The 23006-nt window shown below is 29.6% G+C and overlaps 3 protein-coding genes across 4 annotated transcripts; all 3 read right to left on the bottom strand.

Moving 5' to 3' along the window:
- Window positions 1–517: 517 nt before the first annotated feature.
- LOC124913005 (blue copper protein 1b-like) lies at window positions 518–1246 on the bottom strand. The gene is made up of 2 exons (XM_047453631.1): window positions 1075–1246; window positions 518–804 (listed from the first exon to the last, which is right to left on the bottom strand). The coding sequence occupies exons 1-2, from the start codon at window positions 1244–1246 to the stop codon at window positions 518–520; spliced, it is 459 nt and encodes a 152-aa protein (XP_047309587.1).
- Window positions 1247–2730: 1484 nt separating this feature from the next.
- On the bottom strand, window positions 2731–7695 carry LOC124911335 (5-methyltetrahydropteroyltriglutamate--homocysteine methyltransferase 1-like). Its single transcript, XM_047451803.1, has 12 exons — window positions 7544–7695; window positions 6645–6998; window positions 6465–6552; window positions 5798–5925; window positions 5321–5712; window positions 4838–5001; window positions 4655–4735; window positions 4408–4574; window positions 3996–4101; window positions 3664–3914; window positions 3375–3576; window positions 2731–3290 (listed from the first exon to the last, which is right to left on the bottom strand). The coding sequence occupies exons 2-12, from the start codon at window positions 6992–6994 to the stop codon at window positions 2922–2924; spliced, it is 2298 nt and encodes a 765-aa protein (XP_047307759.1). The 5' UTR covers window positions 6995–6998; window positions 7544–7695; the 3' UTR covers window positions 2731–2921.
- Window positions 7696–16693: 8998 nt separating this feature from the next.
- Window positions 16694–22451, bottom strand: LOC124911336 (5-methyltetrahydropteroyltriglutamate--homocysteine methyltransferase-like). 2 transcript variants are annotated; one of them, XM_047451805.1, is made up of 12 exons: window positions 22384–22451; window positions 21562–21915; window positions 21390–21477; window positions 20528–20655; window positions 20044–20435; window positions 19293–19456; window positions 19144–19224; window positions 18886–19052; window positions 18435–18540; window positions 18082–18332; window positions 17808–18009; window positions 16694–17188 (listed from the first exon to the last, which is right to left on the bottom strand). In XM_047451805.1, the coding sequence occupies exons 2-12, from the start codon at window positions 21909–21911 to the stop codon at window positions 16829–16831; spliced, it is 2289 nt and encodes a 762-aa protein (XP_047307761.1). In that variant the 5' UTR covers window positions 21912–21915; window positions 22384–22451; the 3' UTR covers window positions 16694–16828. The 2 variants fall into 2 exon arrangements, with proteins under 2 accessions (XP_047307761.1, XP_047307760.1); XM_047451804.1 differs by lacking the exon at window positions 22384–22451 and adding an exon at window positions 22232–22369.
- Window positions 22452–23006: the final 555 nt, after the last annotated feature.

Consider the following 23006-nt stretch of genomic DNA (forward strand, 5'->3'; position numbering starts at 1 on the left):
TTCTTCGTTAGGTGAAACTCATTAGGGTCGCGTTCTATCAACGTGGATAAGTGGCGAGTAGTAACATGTGTGACTACAAATTAGAAGGTTTTGGTTTGATTTACGTCAGGTTCAATCTTTTTTTTATATAATAGTACCCGAAGTTTTGTTGACACTATTAAACCGGTCAATGATTTATGTGTCTTTATATATATATATATATATATATATATATATATATATATATATATATATATATATATATATATATATATATATATATATATATATATATATATATATATATATATATATATATATATATATATATATATATATATATAAAATATGTTAGTATAATATATATATATAGTACTCTTTATATAAATTAAAGTTGTACAATACTCAAATCCAATATTTCATGTGACAAAGTATTATTATTATTATTAGTTAATTCATGTGGAACAATATCACACTTCTTTACCCTTGTAAATTGTATTAAGCTTATGAATAATGCATATATATGATAAAAATTTCTCTAGGCTAGGACCACAGCCAGTATCGCGGTCATTGCAAGTACAGCCAAGTGGAGGCCAGACATGGAGGAGAATCGACTCGCACTAGAGACATCGATGACAAGCTTTTGATTGAGTTCGCTGCAGTGGTTGGCCACACCACAAATATACCACTTCTTTCCCTCGGCAGCTAGGGTTATAACATCATTTCCCGAGGTCATCGCTAGATCTAGTGATGGCTTTGTGCAGTTAGCGAAAGCCGTTCCATTTACCTTGAAAACATTGTGGCTCCCCTTCGGATAGTTGAACACTGAAAAAAAATAATAGTTGAACACACTACAAAAATGTTGTTTAATGTTTTCTTTCGGTTTTATCTAATCATTTTATCACTATATATATGTTCATAACCTTAAGGATGCCTCGAACATAATCTAAGTTAAAAGAAATGACTCTTACAATTATATTTCAACTTAAAACGTTATAAATATAAATCTAACCCGTGACATTAAAATTTCAAGACATAATATACCTCGTTTACATTAAAAACTACTGGACGAAAAAAAGGAAAGAATTAGTGTACCTAGTTTGTCTCCAACATAGAACTTTTTGCCTTGAGCCCAAGCTGTATAGTTGTAGTTTACTGTCCATCCACTAGAATCTCCGACGACGAAGTCAGTTCCGATGATAGTGATCGGAAAAAGAATGGCAAGGGAAATGACAATAGCAAAGAATAGGTTAAAGTATGAGGCCATATTATTATAAAACTATGATTGATCTTGGAATTAGTTAAGTTAGTGAGAATTATGAATATGATTTGTAAATGAAAATGGTACTCTATTTATAGAATAATTAATGAAAGAATCTTAATAATTATTTCCTAGGTCGGCAAGAAGGAGCTTTGGGTTTTTCGTCTCCAGCAAACAAGATCTAGATCTTAGGAAATTAATTAGTAATGTATAGTGTGTGTGAGAGACTAGTTCATGCAAAAAAAAAATGTAATGGACTAATCTCTTTGTCTCTAGTCTCTAACTCTTGATACTTGCCGGCCGGTCTCTACTCTTGGATCCTGCATAGAGTACATTTAGGCATGGCATTTTAGCCCGGACGGGTCGGGTACCTGAAGGAACCGAACCGATTGGTTCAAGTAATGTACGGTACATACATTTATCGATCATTCCACCGTTCCGTTCTACTTCGTGAAATTTTATTTTATTACTATACTATTTTTGTTCGGTTTGATTTCGTAAATGGGTACCCATTATATCATATTTTTTAATTATTTTTTTAAAAATTTTATATTATTACAAAAAATAAATTTAAAATTCTTATAAAATATAAAAAATTAATAAATATATGATTGGTATTATAAATATTTAATTGTGTTTATTTGTATTACGTGACAAAAACGGGATAAAATCGAGACGAAAATACAAAAATCATACATCAATCTCTATAAAAATGGAACAGTTCGGAATGAATATCACGTACAATATTATGGTCATATAGGTAAAGTCATTCTAAGGCAGCCCACTTATATGTGTTTCTTCTCTAATATATAAGTAGTCCAATCCTATTTTTTAAACTTAAAAATCCAACCCAATTCATAATTTGTTTGGCAGCCCAATTTTATGGGCCTGAATTGAACTGGTCATATATATTTATTAAGTCATTAATTTTCATGTCATATCATTTACTTTTTATTAGGAAAGGGAAAAATGTAATTTTGTTTTCTAACATTTCTCAAACTAAAAAATAAAATAATAAATAATAAAAAAAAAAAAAAATTATGAACCACTGAAGGGTAATAATATATATATTATATACTCATCTGAAAAAAAAAAACTGGTTTGTAAAGAGATTTTATCACCTATAAGATAAGAAAAAGTAATGTCTATTTTTAGTGTGGTGAATTGCTTTTCTTGAGCTACTATCATTTTTCTTTTCTTTACTGAATTTAATAATAGAACCAACAAATAACATAAATGCAAAAATTTATTATAAGGTTATTAAAATAAAATTAAATGATTTGCAAATTAATTTAAAATAATTATGTAATATATTTCTCTTTCAGATTGGCTTATTCACTTGATTCTGTTTATAGGATTTTTCTCTTCAAGTGGCTGTTTGTTAGACTTTTGGTGCAGTGAACTTTTGTGATGATTATAAGAAGTTATTTAGATCTTCTAAATATGATTAAATAATCAAAACTAATCATATAGAAAAAAGACCAAACAAACAGGGCATTATAAAGCTGATAGATAATAGATTGATAAACTTCTTTAAGGATGATTATCCAAAGAAAACAAGAGAAAATGAAACAAAATGCAATACAAGATAATGGTAGTGGATAGGCAAAGTCTACTACTTCTACATCATAGGGAAATAATTTGAAAACTCATACAATCAATAATATGATTGGAAACTCCCTCATTTGGAGCTGGCTAGCTGGGTCCTGATCAGCTTGGCAGCTGAAACCATATTCTCAAGGGCCGGCTTGACCTCAGGATATTTACGGGTCTTGAGCCCGCAATCAGGGTTAACCCACAAAATGTTGGTTTCCAGAACTTGAAGCATCTTGTTGATCCTATCTGCAATCTCATCGGTGGAAGGAATCCTAGGCGAGTGAATGTCATACACTCCAGGACCGATTCCAGCACCATACTTCACTCCCTCACGGAATACCGACAGCAACTTCTCGTCCGAACGGGAGTTCTCAATTGTGATGACATCAGCATCCATGTCGATGATTGAGTGGATGATGTCGTTGAAGTTAGAATAGCACATGTGAGTGTGGATCTGCACCAATCACATTATTCAATATTTTTATATAACATTTTACAACATAAAAATATTTTAGCCATTTAACACAAATAATCAGACCTGGGTGGTGTCAAGGACCCCAGAGTTGGTGATCCTGAAAGAGTGGACAGCCCAATCAAGGTAGAAAGCTTCTTCGGCCTTCCTTAATGGCAAACCTTCCCTAAGAGCGGCTTCATCGATTTGGATAACTGTAATTCCAGCCTTCTCCAGATCCTCAACTTCGTCCTTGATGGCCAAGGCAATCTGGTAGCAAGTTTCAAATCTAGAAGAAACAAGAGTATACTTAGATAGATTGTCGTAATATTTTAAAAAATTTAAATACTAAGGGTATTTTGGTCATTTTATTTACCTGGGCTGATCGTTACGGACGAAAGACCAATTGAGGATGGTGACTGGACCAGTAAGCATACCCTTCATGGGTCGAGATGTCATGCTTTGGGCCACAGTGGACCAGTAAACAGTCATAGGCTTGGGACGGCTCACATCACCATAGATGATTGGTGGCTTCACACATCTAGAACCATAAGATTGTACCCAACCGTTGACAGTGAATGCAAAACCGGAAAGTTGTTCTCCAAAGTACTCAACCATGTCATTCCTCTGCATAAAAGATACTTCCATCAATATTAGATTATAAACTCTTTTCGTACTATTAAGAGAAATTTCAGACTCAAATCCTACCTCTGGTTCTCCATGAACCAAGACATCAATGTCAAGCTCTTCTTGAAGTTTGACAACTTTGTTGATCTCCTCCTTGATAGCAGTGATGTAGTTTTCCTCCGAAATCCTAAAATATCAAATGGAAAGATAACCAAGGCGGTTAAAATCTAGATTTTAAGTGGAATTATCAAAATAAAATAATACCAGTGAATTAAAAGTCTTGACTATATTGAAAATGACAAACAATGGTGTGTAAAAAATATGTATACAAGTTCTCTCATCAAAAGAACAAATCGTATAAGCTTTCGCAAAAGTAATAGCTTAGTTAGAATCTTAAAATAGTTAGATTTTAAAGTGATATTAACATCTAAAAAGATGCTTATAGAAGGTATAAAAGGAAGAAAAAACGTTTCAATTATCAGAACTAACTTACTTGTTAGCCTTGTATTCTCTTCGCACTCTTCTGAGTTCCACGGTCTGAGGAAAAGATCCAATGGTGGTTGTGGGCAGGACAGGAAGATTAAGCTTCTTCTGTTGAGCATCCAATCTAGAACTAACATTGGTTGCCCGGCGATGATCAGAACTCTTCAAATCAGCCGCCTGAAAAACCAAACGATTTTAGTAACATAAATGCTGAATTTCATTTTAGGTGTAAATAAAAATGGAGTAAAACTACATACAGCTTTCTGAACAGATTCATTATTAACTCTAGGTGAGGACTTCCTTGATGCTAGGGCTGCACCATTTGCTGAGAAGAATGCCTTTTGAGGAAAAGAAGAAAAATTTTAAGTCACAAACATGTTAAAATATAGATAAGAAAATAAATTTTCTGCAATCTAGTAAACTATAAATACAAAAGTTACCTCATCTTTCTGACCAGCCAATGCCTTTGCCAATGCATTCACTTCAACAATCTTTTGTGCAGCAAATGCCAGCCATGATTTCAGTTCTTCGTCCAGCTTAGTCTCGTTTACTAAGTCCACAGCAGTGTGGAGGAGCGAACAAGATGTGGAAACCACAAGCTTATCTGCAAGACAGAACCGGCTTCATGAGTCAATTATTCATTATGACACAGGCTATTCTTGGATTGATCGGTTTAGAAGCCAAGTTCAATTGGATTTGACGTTTTAGTGTTCTTAAATTTCAGGACCAAAAGGATTAATGTGATATAGAAATGATTGATTTTGTTTTTAAACCAGGATTTTATTTTTCAATCAAGGTCCTTTACGGTGAGAATCAAACTAATTCAACCTAAGTGGGTGGAATCTCGATTGTGGTTATGACCAGAATTGGTATAGAAACTGGTTGTGTTTTCAACATTTGAAAGAGAAAAACAAATAGTTTACCTTTTCCCACAATGCCCTCAAGAGACTCCAAGATACTAAGAGATGCAGAAAGGTCATTGGCCCAGATGTTTCTTCCATCAACCACACCAGCAAAGAGATATTTTCCTTCTGGGAAACCCTTCTTGATCAAATCAAGAGTCTGGGATCCACGAATGAGATCAAAACCGAAGGCAGTCACACCCTTTAAGCTGGTTAGGACTTTGAATGCCTCAGCAGGAATATCAGCAAAGTAAGTCTCAACAAGAGCATTCAGACCAGACAAAGATGACTCCAGGTCAGAGTATGCAGCAGTGAATGCTTCCAAACTGTGAGTATCGAGATCTTTAACGAAAATGGGTTCATCAAACTGAATCCATGAAGCACCAGCTTCTTTGAGCTCAGCAATAACCTCCCTGCAATGAAGATGCTTAAATTTAGCTATAACAAATTTTATTCCTAAAGTTAAACAAAGAGAAATCAGTGTTTTAAGTTCCTCACTTGTAAATAGGGAGAATCTTGTCCAAAAGAGATAGAAGAGAAAATGATCTCTCAACACCCTTTGCATGCTTTGAGAGCAACAAGTAGGATACAGGGCCAACAAGCACGGGAACGGTATCAATTCCAAGCTGCACAAGAAAGAAGCATTTCACAATCAATTCAAGATGAAAACAAAACAAAAACAAAATTTGTTTCCAAGCAAAGCTGTCAATGATAAAGTAGAATTTGGATTGCCAAAAACAGATCATCCTTCAGCTATCCAGTTTGAAGATTGACATAGGAAATCATATGGAAATGGATCCCAAGGACAGGACTATTTTGTTATATACTTTTATATGTGGATCGTGATCTGGTTTTGACAAAAATCACAATTTGAATCATGATCCAAAAAACAAAATTTTCCAAATGAATCATGATAGTGAATAAAATTGTGACTAAATACTAATTTCCAAAAACTTGGTAAATTAGATCGATTGGCTTGAAAGAACTATGATAAACATATACAATGGCAGTCATAGTTTCAAGATGTGTATCAGAACAGATTGTGAACCATTTTGTTAACTTGAGAAAGCAAATAAAAGAAAGACAAAATCTAATCTCGAAAGATAACAAATGGAACAGGTTGGTAAAATCTAAATCAGGTAGGCTTATAATAAACAAAACATACCGCCTTTGCTTCCTTGTATTCATTAACAGCCTTGTGGGAAGCATAAGAAAACTTGACATCAGGTCCCAATTCAGGAACAATAAAGTGACTGTTACATAATAAACAAAAATTCAGTAATCTATCATAAAAAAGCCAAGAAATCAAAATCAAAATAAAGGTTTATCTATGACTACTACTTACTAGTTGGTGTCAAACCATTTGGTCATCTCCATAGCTGGAACAGAAGCATTACCTCTTGCCATTGAGAAGTAAACATCAAATCCAATCTCACCACCAGTCCAATTGTATCTCGGTGGAACAGCACCAAGCATTGCAGTTGTGTCAAGAACCTGATCATAGTTTGAGAAAGTGTTGCTGGGAATGTACTTAATACCAGCATCAGCCATTTGCTTCCAAATTGATGTTCTCAAATCAGTAGCCACTTTCTTCAAGTCCTCAGCACTGCTCTTCCCATCCCAAAATGATTCCAACGCAAACTTCAACTCCCTCTTGGGACCCATACGTGGGTAACCAACAATGTGTGATGCCATTTTTCTGCTTAAAACAGTTCAAATCAAAACACAAAATTAAGCTAAGAAACCCAACAACATCAAGTTGATTGATTGAACCCACTATCAAATCTATCATCACATAGTTCAAATCATGAATCAAAATTACTTTTTTCTCAAATAACCACTTGATTATTGAAATAACTTCAGATCAAGCAAGATCCAAGTTTTTTTTAACAGTGGGTGACAATAGTTTATTCTTGAACTAACCCATTATAACCCAGATCTTGTTAAGCTAGATCCACTATTCAGATAAGTTTTTAGTATTATTATTATTATTGATTGATTTATTTATTCCAGTAATTAGATAGCTAGATCCACAGTAAATCCAAGCATGAACACACTAAATAGATTCATTCATCACTGGATCTGATTGAAATCAGAAGAACAGCAGTGAAGTAGAAGTTCATAATTAGAGACACCGACAGATCTGAACATGGGTATGATTGAGAAGTGGGAAGAGTGACAACATAAGTAAAAGAACATGGGTGACAAACAGAAAAGGGTCTAGAGGGTAAGCAAAAGCGTTACCTTGAGAAAGATAAAGAGAGAAATGGGTTTCTCGGGAGAGATAGAGAAGAAGAAGAAATGGGCAGACGCAAGATTAGCAGAGTGGTGTGTTCTTCATTTATAGGAAGCCGATATGCAGGGGTTGGTGGATATCATGAATTCAATCGTGTTTCTTAGACTTCTTATTTTTTATTTATTTTAATACATTATAACACCATAACTAAATTTATATTTAATTTATTATATGGATTAACTAAATCTATAAATATTATTATAATTAAATTTATATTTAATGAAAATATATGTTTTTGGTATTGTATTTAGTATTTGTTTGATTAGTTTTTTTTTAAATTAGAGAGAAAAAAAATAATAATTATTGATGATTTTGTGAAAATAATGATTAATTTTGATAAAAAAAAAAAAAAATTAAAGAGTATTGATATATATAAATAAAATAAAATTTAATAATTTAAAATAAATAGTAATATTTTAGTATTTTTATTAATGAAAGGAGCGATGTGATTGATTGAAAACTGATTTGCCCAAATGACCTTAAGGCTGGTTTTAAAAAATTAACAAAAATCAATTTTCCAATCAATCATTTTTTTCTCAACAATTGTATCATTGTATTAACTAAAATACTAAAATATCTTTTATTTTAAATTATTTTATTTTTTATTTATATATATTAATACTCTTTTAAAAGTTTTTTATAAAAAATGATCATCACATTCTTAAAGTCATCACCAATTATTATTTTTTTCTCCCTCTAAGTTTTTTAAAAAACTCCAATCCAGGCTTTAATTTATTTTTAAAATGATAATTTTGTTATTAAAAGTCCATATTTATATTAAAATATTTTTATTGGAATAATTTATTTTTAATTATATTATTTAACTTATTAATTTAAAATATTTATTTTTTTATAACTTAAATTTAAATTTAAAATAAAAATAATATAAATCTAAACAATCTCTTTTTATCAAATATAATATGTTTTAAATAATTTTAAAAAAAATTGTTTGACATGGACTTATTTAGATTTAATATCAAATAATTTCTTATCATGTCAAATCCTTTAATAATTATTTCTTAATTAAATTTTAAACAAAATAATAAATATTTTAATAATATCATTATCATCCAATTTGTATCTAATAAAAAAACTAAAAAATAAAATAAACCAAAACAATCTAATTCCAAGTAATTGTTCTTAGGCCTTGTTTGATTTTAAGTTATTTAAAATTTTAGATTATTTAAAAGGCAAAACAACTATTCAAAATACATTAATATAAGAATAAATCTTTTATTAATAATTTAAATAATATAATTAAAAATTTAATTCTGAATTATCTATATAAATAAATACTAAATACTCTTTTATTTAATTCAGAATTATTATATATATATTTTAAATTTATGATATCGAGATGTGCTCAACCACAACCACAACCCCATGATAGTTAACGTTTTCCAAATTATTTACCCCACGCGCTCATTAGGAGCGTGAAGCTTCTGGTTTATCCTGTATTTAATCATGCGAGAAGGTTTTTTAAATAGATAATTTTGAAGGAGTTATTATATTTTTGATAAAAAAAAATTGGTTAATTTTTTTTATCAATTTCATAATTAAATTTATTTAAAAGAATATTTAAATACATTTTATTTTATTTTTAAATAGTTATTTTATTATTATATATTAATATTTTTAAGTTTTTTATTATAAAATTAAGCCTCTTTAAAATTATCACGAATTAATAATTTTTAAATAATTTAAAGATTATTTATAAAAGTATTTGAATAAAATTCTACATAATGATTAAAAATTAAAATATTAAGTATTTTAATAATAAATTAAGTGATATAATTGATTTTAAGTAGAGTAAATTAATATTTAATTATGTTTAATTTATTTTAAAAGTAAATATTTGTTTGATCTCATATTATTTGTGATTATTTAAATATTTTATTATCTAATCTAACCTCAAAATATAATTTAAATTACTATTTAAAAAATTATTTATTTATATTTTTTATAATATGTTAATGTTTTAATTATTTATTTTTCACCAATTACTTAAAAATTCACTTTTTACACTAAATGAAATTATTTTTACATAACTATTTAATTATTCAAATAATCTCAAATCAAATACCTAGATTACACTTTTTAATATTTTTACACTTTTTAATTGGAATTATTGCATCCTAGATTATGTTTTTTAATATTTAACATATTATTTGGAAATAATTAAATTAAATTTGTATTAAAACTTTAAAAAATATATTAGTTGATTAATATAAATTTAAGATATTAATATAATGTATAACTAATTTGTATAGGCATATTATTATTAAAAGTTAGGTAAAAACATGTTCTACGAACTTGTTTGATATATAGATCTAAATCTAATCATTGATAATTAAAAATGGTAGAACACTAAAAAATGTACATTACCATACAATTTATAACAAATAATAAATATATATAGGGAGGTGTTTTTCTTACCTCTCTCATATTCTCACTCCGTTTTCACTCCTAAATTAACTCCAAAATTACTTATTTATCCCTATAACTTTTATATATTTATTTTTTTTATTTTATTTTATTTAATTATTAAGTTTTTTTTATTAAATATAATTAATTTTTAATATTTTTTTTAACTTTATTTATTTAATTAAAAATACAAAATATTATTATTTTTATTTTTTAATTATTTAAAATATATTAAATATTGAAATGTGTACTAATTTAATAAAATATAAATATTTAATATTTTATTATATTAATTATATATATATATTAAAATATTTATAAAACTCAATTTTTTTTATAAATAAAATTATCTAACAAATAAATAAGATAAATTCTTTAATATATTATATATTAATAATTAGTCAAATTATATATAATTTTTTACTTAATAATATATACGATAACATTGCATAATATTTTTAATAATATTTTTTATTAAAATATTTCATATTTAACTTTTTAAAATATTTATTTTATATAAAATTATTATTTATTGTTTTTATAAGTATTTTAATATATATATATATATAATTAATATAATAAAATATTAAATATTATATTTTATTAAATTAAGACACACTTTAATATTTTATATATTTTAAACAATTATAATATAAAAATAATAAAATTAAATAAATAAAATGAAAAAAATATTAAAAATTAATTAATTAATTATATTTAATGATAAAAAAACTTAATAATTAAATAAAATAAAATAAGTAAAATAAATATGATAAGAAATGTAATATATAAAAATGATATGAATAAATAAGTAATTTTAAAATTAATTAAAAGTGAGTTGAGATGGAAATATGAGAGGAGGGGGTGGAAAATCAATTTATATATATATATATCATTCTAAGCTATTTTATGAGAATCAAATTTGTAACAACTTGATATCTTAAGAATAAACTTTTTCCATTAGTCAACGTGTTCAAATAAAGTTTAAAAAACAGTGTATATAAGGAATTTAAGAATATCAATTCATTTTAGTCATTACTATGTGTTAATAAAATTTGAAAGATTACAATTAAATTGTAACAAAAATAAGAAGGATTTTCAAAATTATAACCTTGCAAGATTAAGTCATGTTTTGAGAGTCTTCCTTTTACTTTTACAATAGGTAAGACTCGTGCAATACGTCCAACTAGTTAGAATATTCCGCCTAAACAGGCGTATTTGACTCGGGCAATTCGTGTTAGACTTTCAATTGTGTTGTACCGTGCTAAAACTCTTTCTCATTTGTGTTGTATCGTTGCTTTGATTCGCTTCAAATATCATGATCAACGGGCTCATTCGTATAGTGTGCTAACTCATGTCAACATGTTTATTTGTGTCGTGTTAACTTGTGTTCAAACTCGTGTACGTGTCGTGTTTTGTCAACTAGAATGGTCATTGTGTTGGCACAATCGTGTCGTTTTTATTAATCAAACTAAACGAGTTAAGTTAGTTTAATATGTTATGTGTTGTTTTAAATTATTAATTAATATAAAGTTAATTCAATATAATATTTAAAAATTTTAGATAAATATCACATTAATTAAAATTATTCATAGACATCCATATGCACTTCTAGACTTAGTCGGCTCTCAATATCATTCACACGAATATTAACCTCCGAGAGTGTAAAGGTGTTTGAGGTACACAAATAAATAATATATCAAATTGTTAGTTTTTAGGGTTGCAATCAAGAAATAATAATAATGATAGTGTCCTACATTTCCATTGCTAGATATTAATTCCAAATGATATAAAATCTCCCAAGTAGTCACTCAAATGTTAAAAGAAAAATAACAGCTAGATAGAATAGGTTCCCATGCTTTATGAGCATTCTTGGCTTAAAAACTCAATTTGTCCAATTATTCCCGATGCATTGTCAACGCCGATCAAAATAAGTTGCGGAAAAAGCCATAAAAAAGAAATTGAAGATATCGCTCTAGCTTTTTCATGGGTTGATGCTCGTCTAAACATTTCTATTATCCTAGAAACTAGCATTGATAGTATAGTAAATATAATCTCAACCCTAATCTTTTGAGATGTGTAATACCATTTATAAGCTTGTAAACCGACGAAGAAATAGAACAAGAAACCGATCATAAAATATAATTGTGAAACGATTATAAGAATATCGTGATTGTTCATGTGGCGTGCTTGTCTAGTAAAGAAGACTGTGAAAGCGATAAATAGAATATAGAATATATAATTCATAAACTTAACAACATATTACATTTAAGTAGAGTTAGGCATTGTGCATAAACAATCGTATTCGATTCGAGCAATTCGTGTTAGACTTTCAGTCGCATCGTACCGTGCCGAAACTCATTCTCATTTGTGTCGTATCATGTCTTGATCCTCTCAAAATATCACGATCCACGAGCTCATTCGTGTGATGCTAACTCGTGTCAACATGCTTATTAATGTCGTGCTAACTCGTGTTTAAACTCGTGTGTCGTGTTTTTGTTGACTAGAGTTGGTCATCGTGTTGGTACAATCGTGTCACGTCTATTAATTTATTAATTAAACTAAATGAGTTAAGTTAGTTTAATATGGTAGGTGTTGTTTTAAATTATTAATTAATATATTAAGTAAGTTAAATATAAAAATTTAGATAAATATCACACGAATTAAATTTATTTTTTGTCGGCTCTCAATATACTTCACACGAATATCAATCTACAAGGGACTATTGTAAGGTGTCTGAGGTACACAAATAAATAATACATCAAATTGATAGCATCTAGGGCTGCCATCAAGAAATAATAATCATAGTGTCCCAAATTTAGATGGTTAAATATCCAATTCCCAAGATATAATTAAAATCTCGCCCAAATAGTCACTCAAATCTTGAAAGAAAAATACCGACAAGATAGAATAGGTGCCTGTGATTTATGATCATTCTTAATGCATTGACAACGCTAATCAAAATAAGTTGCGAAAGAAGCCATAAAACATACATTGAAGATATTGCCCTAGGTTTTCATGGATTGATGCTCGTCTAAACATTTCTACTATCCCATCAACTAGCATTGATAGTATAGTAAATATTATCCCGAGGTTTAATACCACTTTCTAAGCTTGTAAACTGACGAAGAAATGGCACAAGAAACCAATCATAGAATATAGTCGTGAAATGAGCAATCAAAATGAGGGTGGCAGAGAGAACCATGACACCGTGCCTAAACAATCGTATTTGACTCAAATAATTTATATGAGACTTCCAATCGTGTTCTGCCATGTCGAAATTTATTCTCATTTGTTTTGTGTCGTATCTTAACATGCTCAAAATATTATGATTCACATGTCAAATTGTGTCTTGCTAACTCGTATTAAAACTCATGTGTCGTGTTGTGTCGATTAGAGCTTGTCATCGTATCGTGTCTAATAATTTATTAATCCAACTATAAAAGAGTTATATTAGTTTAATAGGTTATATGTTGTTTTAATTATTAATTAATATATTAAGTTAGTGAAATATAAATTTTAGATAAATATCACACAAACTATTAGAAAGTATATGATATTTATTAAGAGATATTTTTATATATTATTATTTTATAAATTATTTAATTTTTGTTATGTAATGTCATGTTAAATAAAAGAATTAGAAATTATGATACTCTAATATATTTATTCATATAATTTATTTTTTCATGTTTATATAATTTATTTTATTTAAGTTATTTTTTATTTTAATTATTTAATTAGTTGTTTAATTTTAATTATATATTTTGTTTTTATAAAATTAAATAATTTATTAATTTTAAAATGATGTAGATAGATTTTGAGAGATGTGAGTAATTTGATAATAATAATAATAATAATAATAATGTAAAAGTGAGTAGTTTTGTAGACTCGTGTTCGTATTATGTTTGTGTCGTGCCGACTTATAATTGTGTAATGATCGTATCAATTTGTAATTATATTGTGTTCATGTCGTTTCGTGCTTGTATCATCTTCAGCCTACAATCCGAGTGAAATAATATTGCATTGTGTTACTCTGAACCAATATCGTGTTAGATCGTTCGGTTCCGTATTGACTTTATAAATTCTTTATGAATTGGCTAGTTAGAAGAATAGCAATGCATTATATGCCAATCCAAGTAAAAAGTGTCACATTAAACTATTTCTATAGTAAAAATAATATAACCAATCAATATGGATGTTGCATAATTATTTATTATAAATCTAATTGAGTTCAAATTAATAATATAAATAAATAACTTTTAATAAGATAAAAACAATTAAAACATAAAATATTTCAATATAATTTTTATTCAATTAATACTCTTTTAAAATAAATATATATAATATTAGTTATAAAAATATAAATATTTAACTACTTTGAATCTTCTCTCACATGCACAAATATACAATTCTTTCAAATTTACAATCATATACCAACATTACTTTCACATTTAAATATTTATAATTCTTTTAAATTGGCACCTAAAATTTGAGTATTAGTTCATTATATCATCTCCTTATTAAATTAGGTTTATAATTTTGTGTATTAATATATTAATTATTAAAAATTATATATTATTTAAATGTTGTTTTTGTGTATTTTCCAAAGACAATCTCTAAAATTACATCCTCCAATTGTCAATAACTAGATGTATGGAATAATTTAAAATTGTTGGTAGAAGTTAAAATGAATTATTTAGATAAATTGACAAAATGTATTTAGTATAAAAATTAATTAAAAAGTAAATAATTTTTTTTAAAAAAATCTCAACTAACCCAAATCAATCAAGCTCAATACTCTTAACTTTCAATAATCACTTTAAAATAGACCATAGAGTGAAATTTAGTAGTTAAAGACTTAAAGTATATAATTTTAAGTAAAAACCATAAATTCAACATTTTTGAGTGTTTTAAAAAGTACAAAAACACAATAAAATGTTTATGTAAGATTTACACAAAGTATGAAATAAAAAAAATAAACAAGATAGAAATTCCACAAAGTTTAACCAAGAAAGTTGGTGAGATTGGAGGTGGGGCCTAACAAATTAAACATGTTTGAAGAAGTAATTAATTTATTAATTATTTGTTTTATTGACTCATGGAAAGAAAGTGGGAAATAAAATGTCCATTTCACCAATCAACTTGTCAATGACTGGGTAGCCACTACTTGATCAAACACCAACATCATCAAATTTCATGCATAAACATTTTAAAAGTTGGATTCATCATTAAAAATATATGTTATATTTATATTTCATACAAAAAATGGTTTTATTTATATTGTTGTTGTAATAGATTTTATGATAATGTGAAAATTATGATTATAAAAATACAAGAGTTTGAATTATGAGATGTTTGAATCTTGATTTATTTTAGATTTTTTTTTCTTATTTCTAATTAACCAAATATTAAAATAACTCAAGATCAAACAAGGCCTAAGATTAGCCAGCCTACCAAAGATGTGGGCGTTGGTGGGGGTTGGTGAAAGTAGACCCAATATTCCACAAATCCTTGATATCAAAGTCGTTGAAGATTAAAATATTTAATATATAATTAATAATGATCCTATTTTTTACATGATATCCAAAATTAATAATTATATTTCTTATGTTAAAAATACAATGGATCATAACTTTAATATAATATATCTAAAGTCTAAACATTTTATATTAATTCCCAAAAAAAAAATCAAACCAACCAAAAAAACAATAACTATTTTTATTACTAAACTATTGATACAATAATAGTTTCTAAATAGATTATTATTGATAAATTGAAATATTTACTTTTAAAAATATTAGGCCTTGTTTGTCTATAAAAATAAACCATTATTATATCATATATTAATATTTTTCTTTATTAAATTATTCAAATAATTAACTAAAATATTGTCGATCTTATTTATTTTTTTATATATTTGACAATTTTAAATATTAAGAATATTTTTTTTTATCATTTTACCTAAACAAATATTTTTCAACTTCTTTAAAACAAAAGAAAAAAAAAAGCTCAAACAAACTGGATTGTGAAATTTATAGAAAAACATGATTCAACTGCAGACAAACTTAATTCACAAGAATAACTCATGTGCAATTTACTTTTACTTAAATGCTAAGGTCATAAGTTCATAAACTAATTAGATGTGACAAAATTTTAGGTTTTTTTTTTTTTTCAAATTATGTATTACTTCTAAAATCATAATTTGTAATGTTCTAACTATATAAATATAAATAAGGACGCAAAAAGGCATACTTATCTCCACATATATTACATATATTTCCCAATTGTGTTTGTCGGTTAGGGTAACTCAAGTGACAAATTACTTACCCAAGATAATGCATTGATTTAAATCCCGATTACAAAAAAAATGTGTATAAGTATAACCTATATAATGATATGTGTAGCATGATACAACCATAATAATATGAACAAAAAACTGTCTCAAAATCTTCATTCTATTTGTACTAAACAGTCTAAACCCCTTCCAATCTGTGCACTATCATCTTCAACATATATATGTAAAGGATACACAATGGGATGTGTTATTAGCACAATAAAGATATGGATCAAGGGCACAAATCTCACCCATTCCTTAGCAAAATCAAATATGCCACATCCATATTTTGTGTAATATTGTGAGACTAGTATTTCTATTAAGAAACAAACCATCCTAACAGGGAAAGAATAGATGAATGAATGCCTTTAAAAAGGCAATAATGAAAAAATGGCTAATATAACACTATTTTATATAGAGCAAGAGAAAAATTTCAAAATTTATTATTTCAGTTTAAGGGCATGGGAACTCATCATTTTAGTTGGCTACGGATGGCTTTGGCAGCTGAAACCATATTTTCAAGAGCTGGCTTTACTTCCCCATATTTACGGGTCTTCAGTCCGCAATCTGGATTGACCCACAAGATGTTGGTTTCAAGAACCTGTAGCATTTTGTTGATCCTATCCGCAATCTCCTCGGATGAAGGGATCCTTGGAGAGTGAATATCGTACACTCCTGGCCCGATTCCAGCCCCATATTTCACTCCCTCGCGAAAAACGGAGAGCAGCTTCTCGTCTGAACGAGAGTTCTCGATGGTGATCACGTCCGCGTCCATGTCGATGATTGAATGAATGATGTCGTTGAAATTTGAATAGCACATGTGGGTGTGGATCTACAGCCATTTTAATGAATTATTATGTCTAGTGTCTTGGAGCTTGTTTGACAGTAGATTTTTTTATGAAATAAACCCATTTATTTGGAGAAAATGGATTATTTGGAGTTATTGGGTTAATTGACTAAAATCTCATTCATAACCATAGCTTGAAAATAAACCAATTAAGTACATGCATATGTATTTAAGATCTTTAAGTATTATAAAAAAAGTCAAGTAAAAATATTTTAGATCTAAGTTTGCTCTAGGGTTATTTGATGTAGGTTATTAAGAATTATGTTATATTGGGTTTATTTGGATAAAAATGTATTAGAGGTATAATTAATATTTGTTTTTTTAATTAATAAAATACATGGTATTTAGGTTATTTGGATAACTAATAGGTTATTTAAGTAAAAAGACATTAGATGTATAAATGTATGATGAATTTTTATTTTTAATTTTTAAAAGAAATAGAAGGTATTTTGGTTGATAATATGATTGTTGATGTGGGTTATTTGATATCAAATTCAAATAACCCATATGGAACAAGGTCCTAATAACTCACATCAAACAAGGTTTTAGTATTTTTGGATGATGATTTGAATTGATGGTGGAGGAGGTTAAAGAATTGACTAACCTGTGTGGTGTCTTGGACACCACAGTTGGTAATCCTGAAAGAATGAACAGCCCAATCAAGGTAGAAAGCTTCCTCTGATTTCCTTAATGGCAAACCTTCCCTAAGAGCAGCTTCATCGATTTGAATAACCGTAATTCCAGCCTTCTCAAGATCCTCTACTTCGTCCTTGATGGCCAATGCAATCTGGTAGCATGTTTGAAATCTAGAAAAAAGGAGAAAAAAAATGAATTTTTATGAAGTTAAAGACATTAAGGTTACAAAATGGAGAACTTACCGAGGCTGATCATTACGAACAAAGGACCAGTTGAGGATGGTGACAGGGCCAGTAAGCATTCCCTTCATTGGACGAGAAGTCATGCTCTGAGCTGTGGTGGACCAGAAAACGGTCATTGGTTTGGGGCGGCTCACATCGCCATAGATGACTGGTGGCTTAACACATCGTGAACCATAGGATTGTACCCATCCATTTACAGTAAAGGCAAAACCAGATAACTGCTCACCAAAGTACTCCACCATATCATTTCTCTGGAAACAGTAAATAAAAATAACAATTAGATTAAAAACAATCATCTTTTTAATTAATCTATGATAAAGCCAAGGAGGATTATATTATATATCAAAACTCACCTCAGGCTCTCCGTGAACCAAGACATCAATGTCAAGCTCCTCTTGAAGCTTGACAACTTTATTGATCTCCTCCTTCATAGCTTTGATGTAATCGTCCTCTGAAACCCTGCAGAAAAAAAAATAAACAATGTCAATAGAGAAAATAAAATACATGTGTAACAAAAAGATAAATAGCTCCAAATAAGAAACTGTCAATAAATTTTTTAATCTATCTCTGAGATGTAGGTTTTTTTTTTCTTCTAATGATCTGATTTTTTGTGGGGAAAAATCTTGTTTGATCAAAAAGTAGATTATTTGGTTTAAATTACTAAAATAGCTTTAGTATTTAAAATGTTATATAAAATAAAGTAAAAATCTGGTATTTTGTTAGATGATTGGATAATGGATTATACAAAACAAAGCCTAAGTTCTGAGATATCTGAAAAAAAATGTTTACTAGCTAAATACTCACTTGTTGGCCTTGTATTCTCTGCGTACTTTTCTGAGTTCCACAGTTTGAGGGAAAGAGCCGATGGTAGTAGAAGGCAGGACGGGTAGATTAAGCTTTTTTTGTTGAGCATCCAATCTTGAACTGACATTGGTTGCTCGTCTGTGGTCAGATTCCTTAAGACCAGCAGCCTGATGGAGAAATGAGCAATTTTACAATTCAAAATTTCAGAGTTTACAAGTCAAAAGCGTTCAGAACATGAAAATGGAGCAGCTAACTTACAACTTTCTGAACTGCCTCATTGTTCACTCTTGGGGAGGATTTCCTGGAAGCTAGAGCCGAAGAATTGGCAGAGAAAAAACTCTGAAAGTAAACCAAGAATAGTCAGCAACAGAAACAAATTGGATTAAAAAAAAGTAAAATCAATAAACCTCATCTTTCTGGTCAGCCAATGCTTTAGCCAAAGCATTCACTTCCACAATCTTTTGAGCAGCAAATGCCATCCATGATTTTATTTCATCATCAAGCTTGGTCTCATTCACTAGATCCACAGCAGTGTGGAGAAGTGAGCAGGATGTGGACACCACAAGTTTATCTGCGGACAGGATTGACATGACCTCGGATCAATATTTGCTCTCTTTTTTTAAGAGAAAAATCCATTAGAGAAATTTTATTGATGAATGGTGATAATAAAAATTGTCCCCAATAGATAAAATCCTATCAAGCTACCTTAAAAGGACCTGAGTCTACAAGGAAATTTTCCTCGATGATCAGTAGCTGGTCCGAGAAGATGATCAGACACAATTGGACTGAGACAGGATTTCATCAAAGATGAAAGGAAGAAAGTAAAGACATTCGTAGGAACAATATTATTTTGGTCTCAGTTCCTCGATCTGATTCACTGTATCCTCGGATCAGTATTTACTGCTAACACAAATCCGACAATACTCACTTTATTTTGTAGCCATGGTATCGGGCAAGCTTTTCAAGCACCAAGGAGGAGGCTAGCACAATAACCCACTACCGTGACCTCCCACTTCAATCTGATTTTTCAATGACAATTGAACCTGAGAGCTCAGTTATAGTAAGCCTCTCAGTCCAATACTTTTGCTACTGAGCTACCAAGGATGGGTTCAAATCCGACAATACTTAACCAATTCACTAGCTGATTTTTTATTTTACCTTTTCCAACAACGCCCTCAAGGGACTCCAAGACACTGAGAGAAGCAGCAAGGTCATTGGCCCATATGTTTCTTCCATCAACCACACCAGCAAAGAGATATTTTTCCTTTGGGAAATCCTTCTTGATCAAATCAAGTGTCTGGGTTCCACGAATAAGATCAAAACCAAAACCAGAAACACCCTTTAAGCTGGTTAAGATTTTGAATGCTTCGGCAGGAACATCAGCGAAGTATGTCTCTACAAGGACATTCAGGCCAGACAGAGAAGACTCCAGTTCAGTGTATGCAGAAGTGAATGCTTCCAAGTTGTGAGAGTCAAGATCCTTGACAAGGATGGGTTCATCAAATTGAATCCATGATGCACCAGCAGCTTTTAGCTCCTCAACAACCTCCCTGTTAAGCAGATGCTTATTAGCAAAACCAAGTTCAATATAACACTGGAAGAGAATTTATGACAGAAAAAAAAATAAAGTTAGCTTCCTCACTTGTAAATGGGAACAATCTTGCTCAAAAGGGAAAGAAGAGAAAATGATTTATCAACATCCTTTGCAGGTTTCGATAGCAACAAGTAAGAGACGGGGCCTACAAGGACAGGGACAGTATCTACTCCGAGCTGTGCATAACAGAATGAATATATTAATCTTCCCAAGCTACATGATTTGCTGAATAACTAAAAAGGGATACTAGTGATCATGATTACTATCTTCTGTAAGCAAAAAAATAAACTTAATTGGCAGCATTACCACATGAATAAAGTCACCTCACTGCAATAGCCCATTTGAGATCATGCTTTTTCATCTTAATCGTCTTCCAAAAAAAATATACATTTGTTATGTTTGTAAAAAAATCTAATCATCAAGAAAATAATATAAATGATGATGTAGAAAGAAACTTGGATCATGATTTTAATACAAAATGAAATTACAAATTACAGTGTAATCTTGATCATTATCCAAAAACAATCTTGCACCCCAAAAAAAACTTTCAATTTAACTTGGGAGATTTTCTGATGGAGTTGTGATTGCCACATAGATTATGACAAATATCATTTTCCAACTCATATCAAATAGAATTTCTGATAAATTAATTACACATCCAATGTAACTAATACTAAAGATTGTTGAGCATTTATTTGATGATAACAATAAAACCTGCAATATTATATAGATAAAAAACAAAGGTAAAACAATTCACTATCTTACGACAATTTTCAGAGAAGATTTACCATTGTTAGTTATATATCAACATTACATTTTAACAAATCATGATCTCACCGCAACCTATAAATGTATTTGAGATTTATTTCTAGTTGCAACTTGCAACCTACAAGAATCTAGAAAAACATACCGCCTTTGCTTCCTTGTATTCATCAACAGCCTTGTGTGAAGAGTAGGAGAAGTTAACATCAGATCCCAACTCAGGGACAATGTAGTGACTGCAGAAACACATGGTCAAAACTCAAAACAGAAGTTGAAAGATAAATCACGAATAAAGACGATAACAATTCATCAGTACTTACTAGTTGGTGTCAAACCACTTGGTCATCTCCATAGCTGGCACAGAGGCATTTCCCCTGGCCATGGAGAAAAATACGTCGAAACCAATCTCACCACCTGTCCAATTGTATCTTGGGGGAACAGCACCGAGCATGGCTGTAGTGTCAAGCACATGATCATAATAAGAGAAAGTGTTGCTAGGAATGTACTTGATACCAGCATCAGTCATCTGCTTCCATATGGATGATCTCAAATCAGCAGACACTTTTTTCAAATCCTCAGCACTGCTCTTCCCATCCCAGAATGATTCCAAGGCAAATTTGAGCTCCCTCTTGGGGCCCATACGAGGATATCCAACAATATGGGATGCCATTCTCCTGCAAGTATAATTTAGATGTTGGATACAGGATTACAGTATGAAATCAATTGAATACAAGAACGTGTCAAATTGATAACTAGAAGCTCTTTTGTCTGTTTTATACCGAAATTACAATTAGCAACGACGTACAGTGTTAGATCAACGACATTTCTTAGTTTATGCATATCTAGGTCTAAGTCTAAGACAAGAATGAAAAATCTGCAAAGTTCTAGCAGGTAAGAAACGGATGAAGCTCTTTTTATGAGAAAAACAGGAGGAGTTGACAGTATTGAGAATCAAAACAGCGAAATTGAAAAGGAAAAGCAAAAACTCACGAGCTGATGAAGAATGATCAGAAAATGCGGAGATCAGAACATGTGATTACAGGACGGTTCTGAAGCTATTGGTATGTATTAAAGCTTAAGGAAGGAGGGAAATGCGGAGATGAGAGGAAGAGAGACGATGAGCAGTGAGAGAATGAGCGTACCTTGAGGAAAGGGAGAGTTGGTTCTTCTTCCTTAATGTAAAACGATTTTTTTGAAACTTTTTGTTTTGTTAAAGAAATATAGGATTTAATGACATTTTTGTTATCATCTAAGTTTCATTCATTTTATAATTCAATTCAATAATACATAGTTCAATATATATGTATTTAAAAAAAAAAATTTCATTATATAAAAACGCAAGATTCGTTCAAATATTATAAAAGAAAAAAAAACAATAACTAAAAATAACTTAAAAATTTTAAATGTCAATAAGATTTAAAGAATTCTCATCTCGTATAAGCTCGTCTTTTCGGATTAAAGTGAACACGTGTAACAAATTAATTGAGACGCTTGTATTCATAACTTTTCATTTCGAAAACTCTTATATTTCTTTCTTTTCATATCGTCCACCATATGATGAGGGCAATTGGTTTTCAGTCGTCCGTGATTTTGTTGATAGAACTCAAATCAATCCATTTGATCCAAAAGTCGGCGACTTTTATTAGTGTATCTTATTGGAATTGAAGGAGGTTCCGTAGAATAGTCCACATGTTCTTAACAATATCACAATGAAGGAGAATATGATTAATGAATTCTTCATTATTCAAACAAATGTTGCTTTGCT

The sequence above is a fragment of the Impatiens glandulifera genome, chromosome 8, assembly GCF_907164915.1.
Source record: "Impatiens glandulifera chromosome 8, dImpGla2.1, whole genome shotgun sequence".
In the NCBI taxonomy this organism is placed as follows: domain Eukaryota; kingdom Viridiplantae; phylum Streptophyta; class Magnoliopsida; order Ericales; family Balsaminaceae; genus Impatiens; species Impatiens glandulifera.

Coding starts and splice junctions, on each gene's coding strand:
- LOC124913005 (XM_047453631.1), bottom strand. CDS start 1,246: ATGGCCTCATACTTTAACCTATTCTTTGCTATTGTCATTTCCCTTGCC. Junction 805..1,074: donor CTATGTTGGAGACAAACTAG/GTACACTAATTC, acceptor ATTTTTTTTCAG/TGTTCAACTATCCGAAGGGG.
- LOC124911335 (XM_047451803.1), bottom strand. CDS start 6,994: ATGGCATCACACATTGTTGGTTACCCACGTATGGGTCCCAAGAGGGAG. Junction 5,713..5,797: donor AAGATTCTCCCTATTTACAA/GTGAGGAACTTA, acceptor TCTTCATTGCAG/GGAGGTTATTGCTGAGCTCA. Junction 5,002..5,320: donor TGAGGGCATTGTGGGAAAAG/GTAAACTATTTG, acceptor TCTGTCTTGCAG/ATAAGCTTGTGGTTTCCACA.
- LOC124911336 (XM_047451805.1), bottom strand. CDS start 21,911: ATGGCATCCCATATTGTTGGATATCCTCGTATGGGCCCCAAGAGGGAG. Junction 21,478..21,561: donor AAGTGGTTTGACACCAACTA/GTAAGTACTGAT, acceptor GTGTTTCTGCAG/TCACTACATTGTCCCTGAGT. Junction 18,541..18,885: donor AGAGAATACAAGGCCAACAA/GTGAGTATTTAG, acceptor TTTTTTCTGCAG/GGTTTCAGAGGACGATTACA.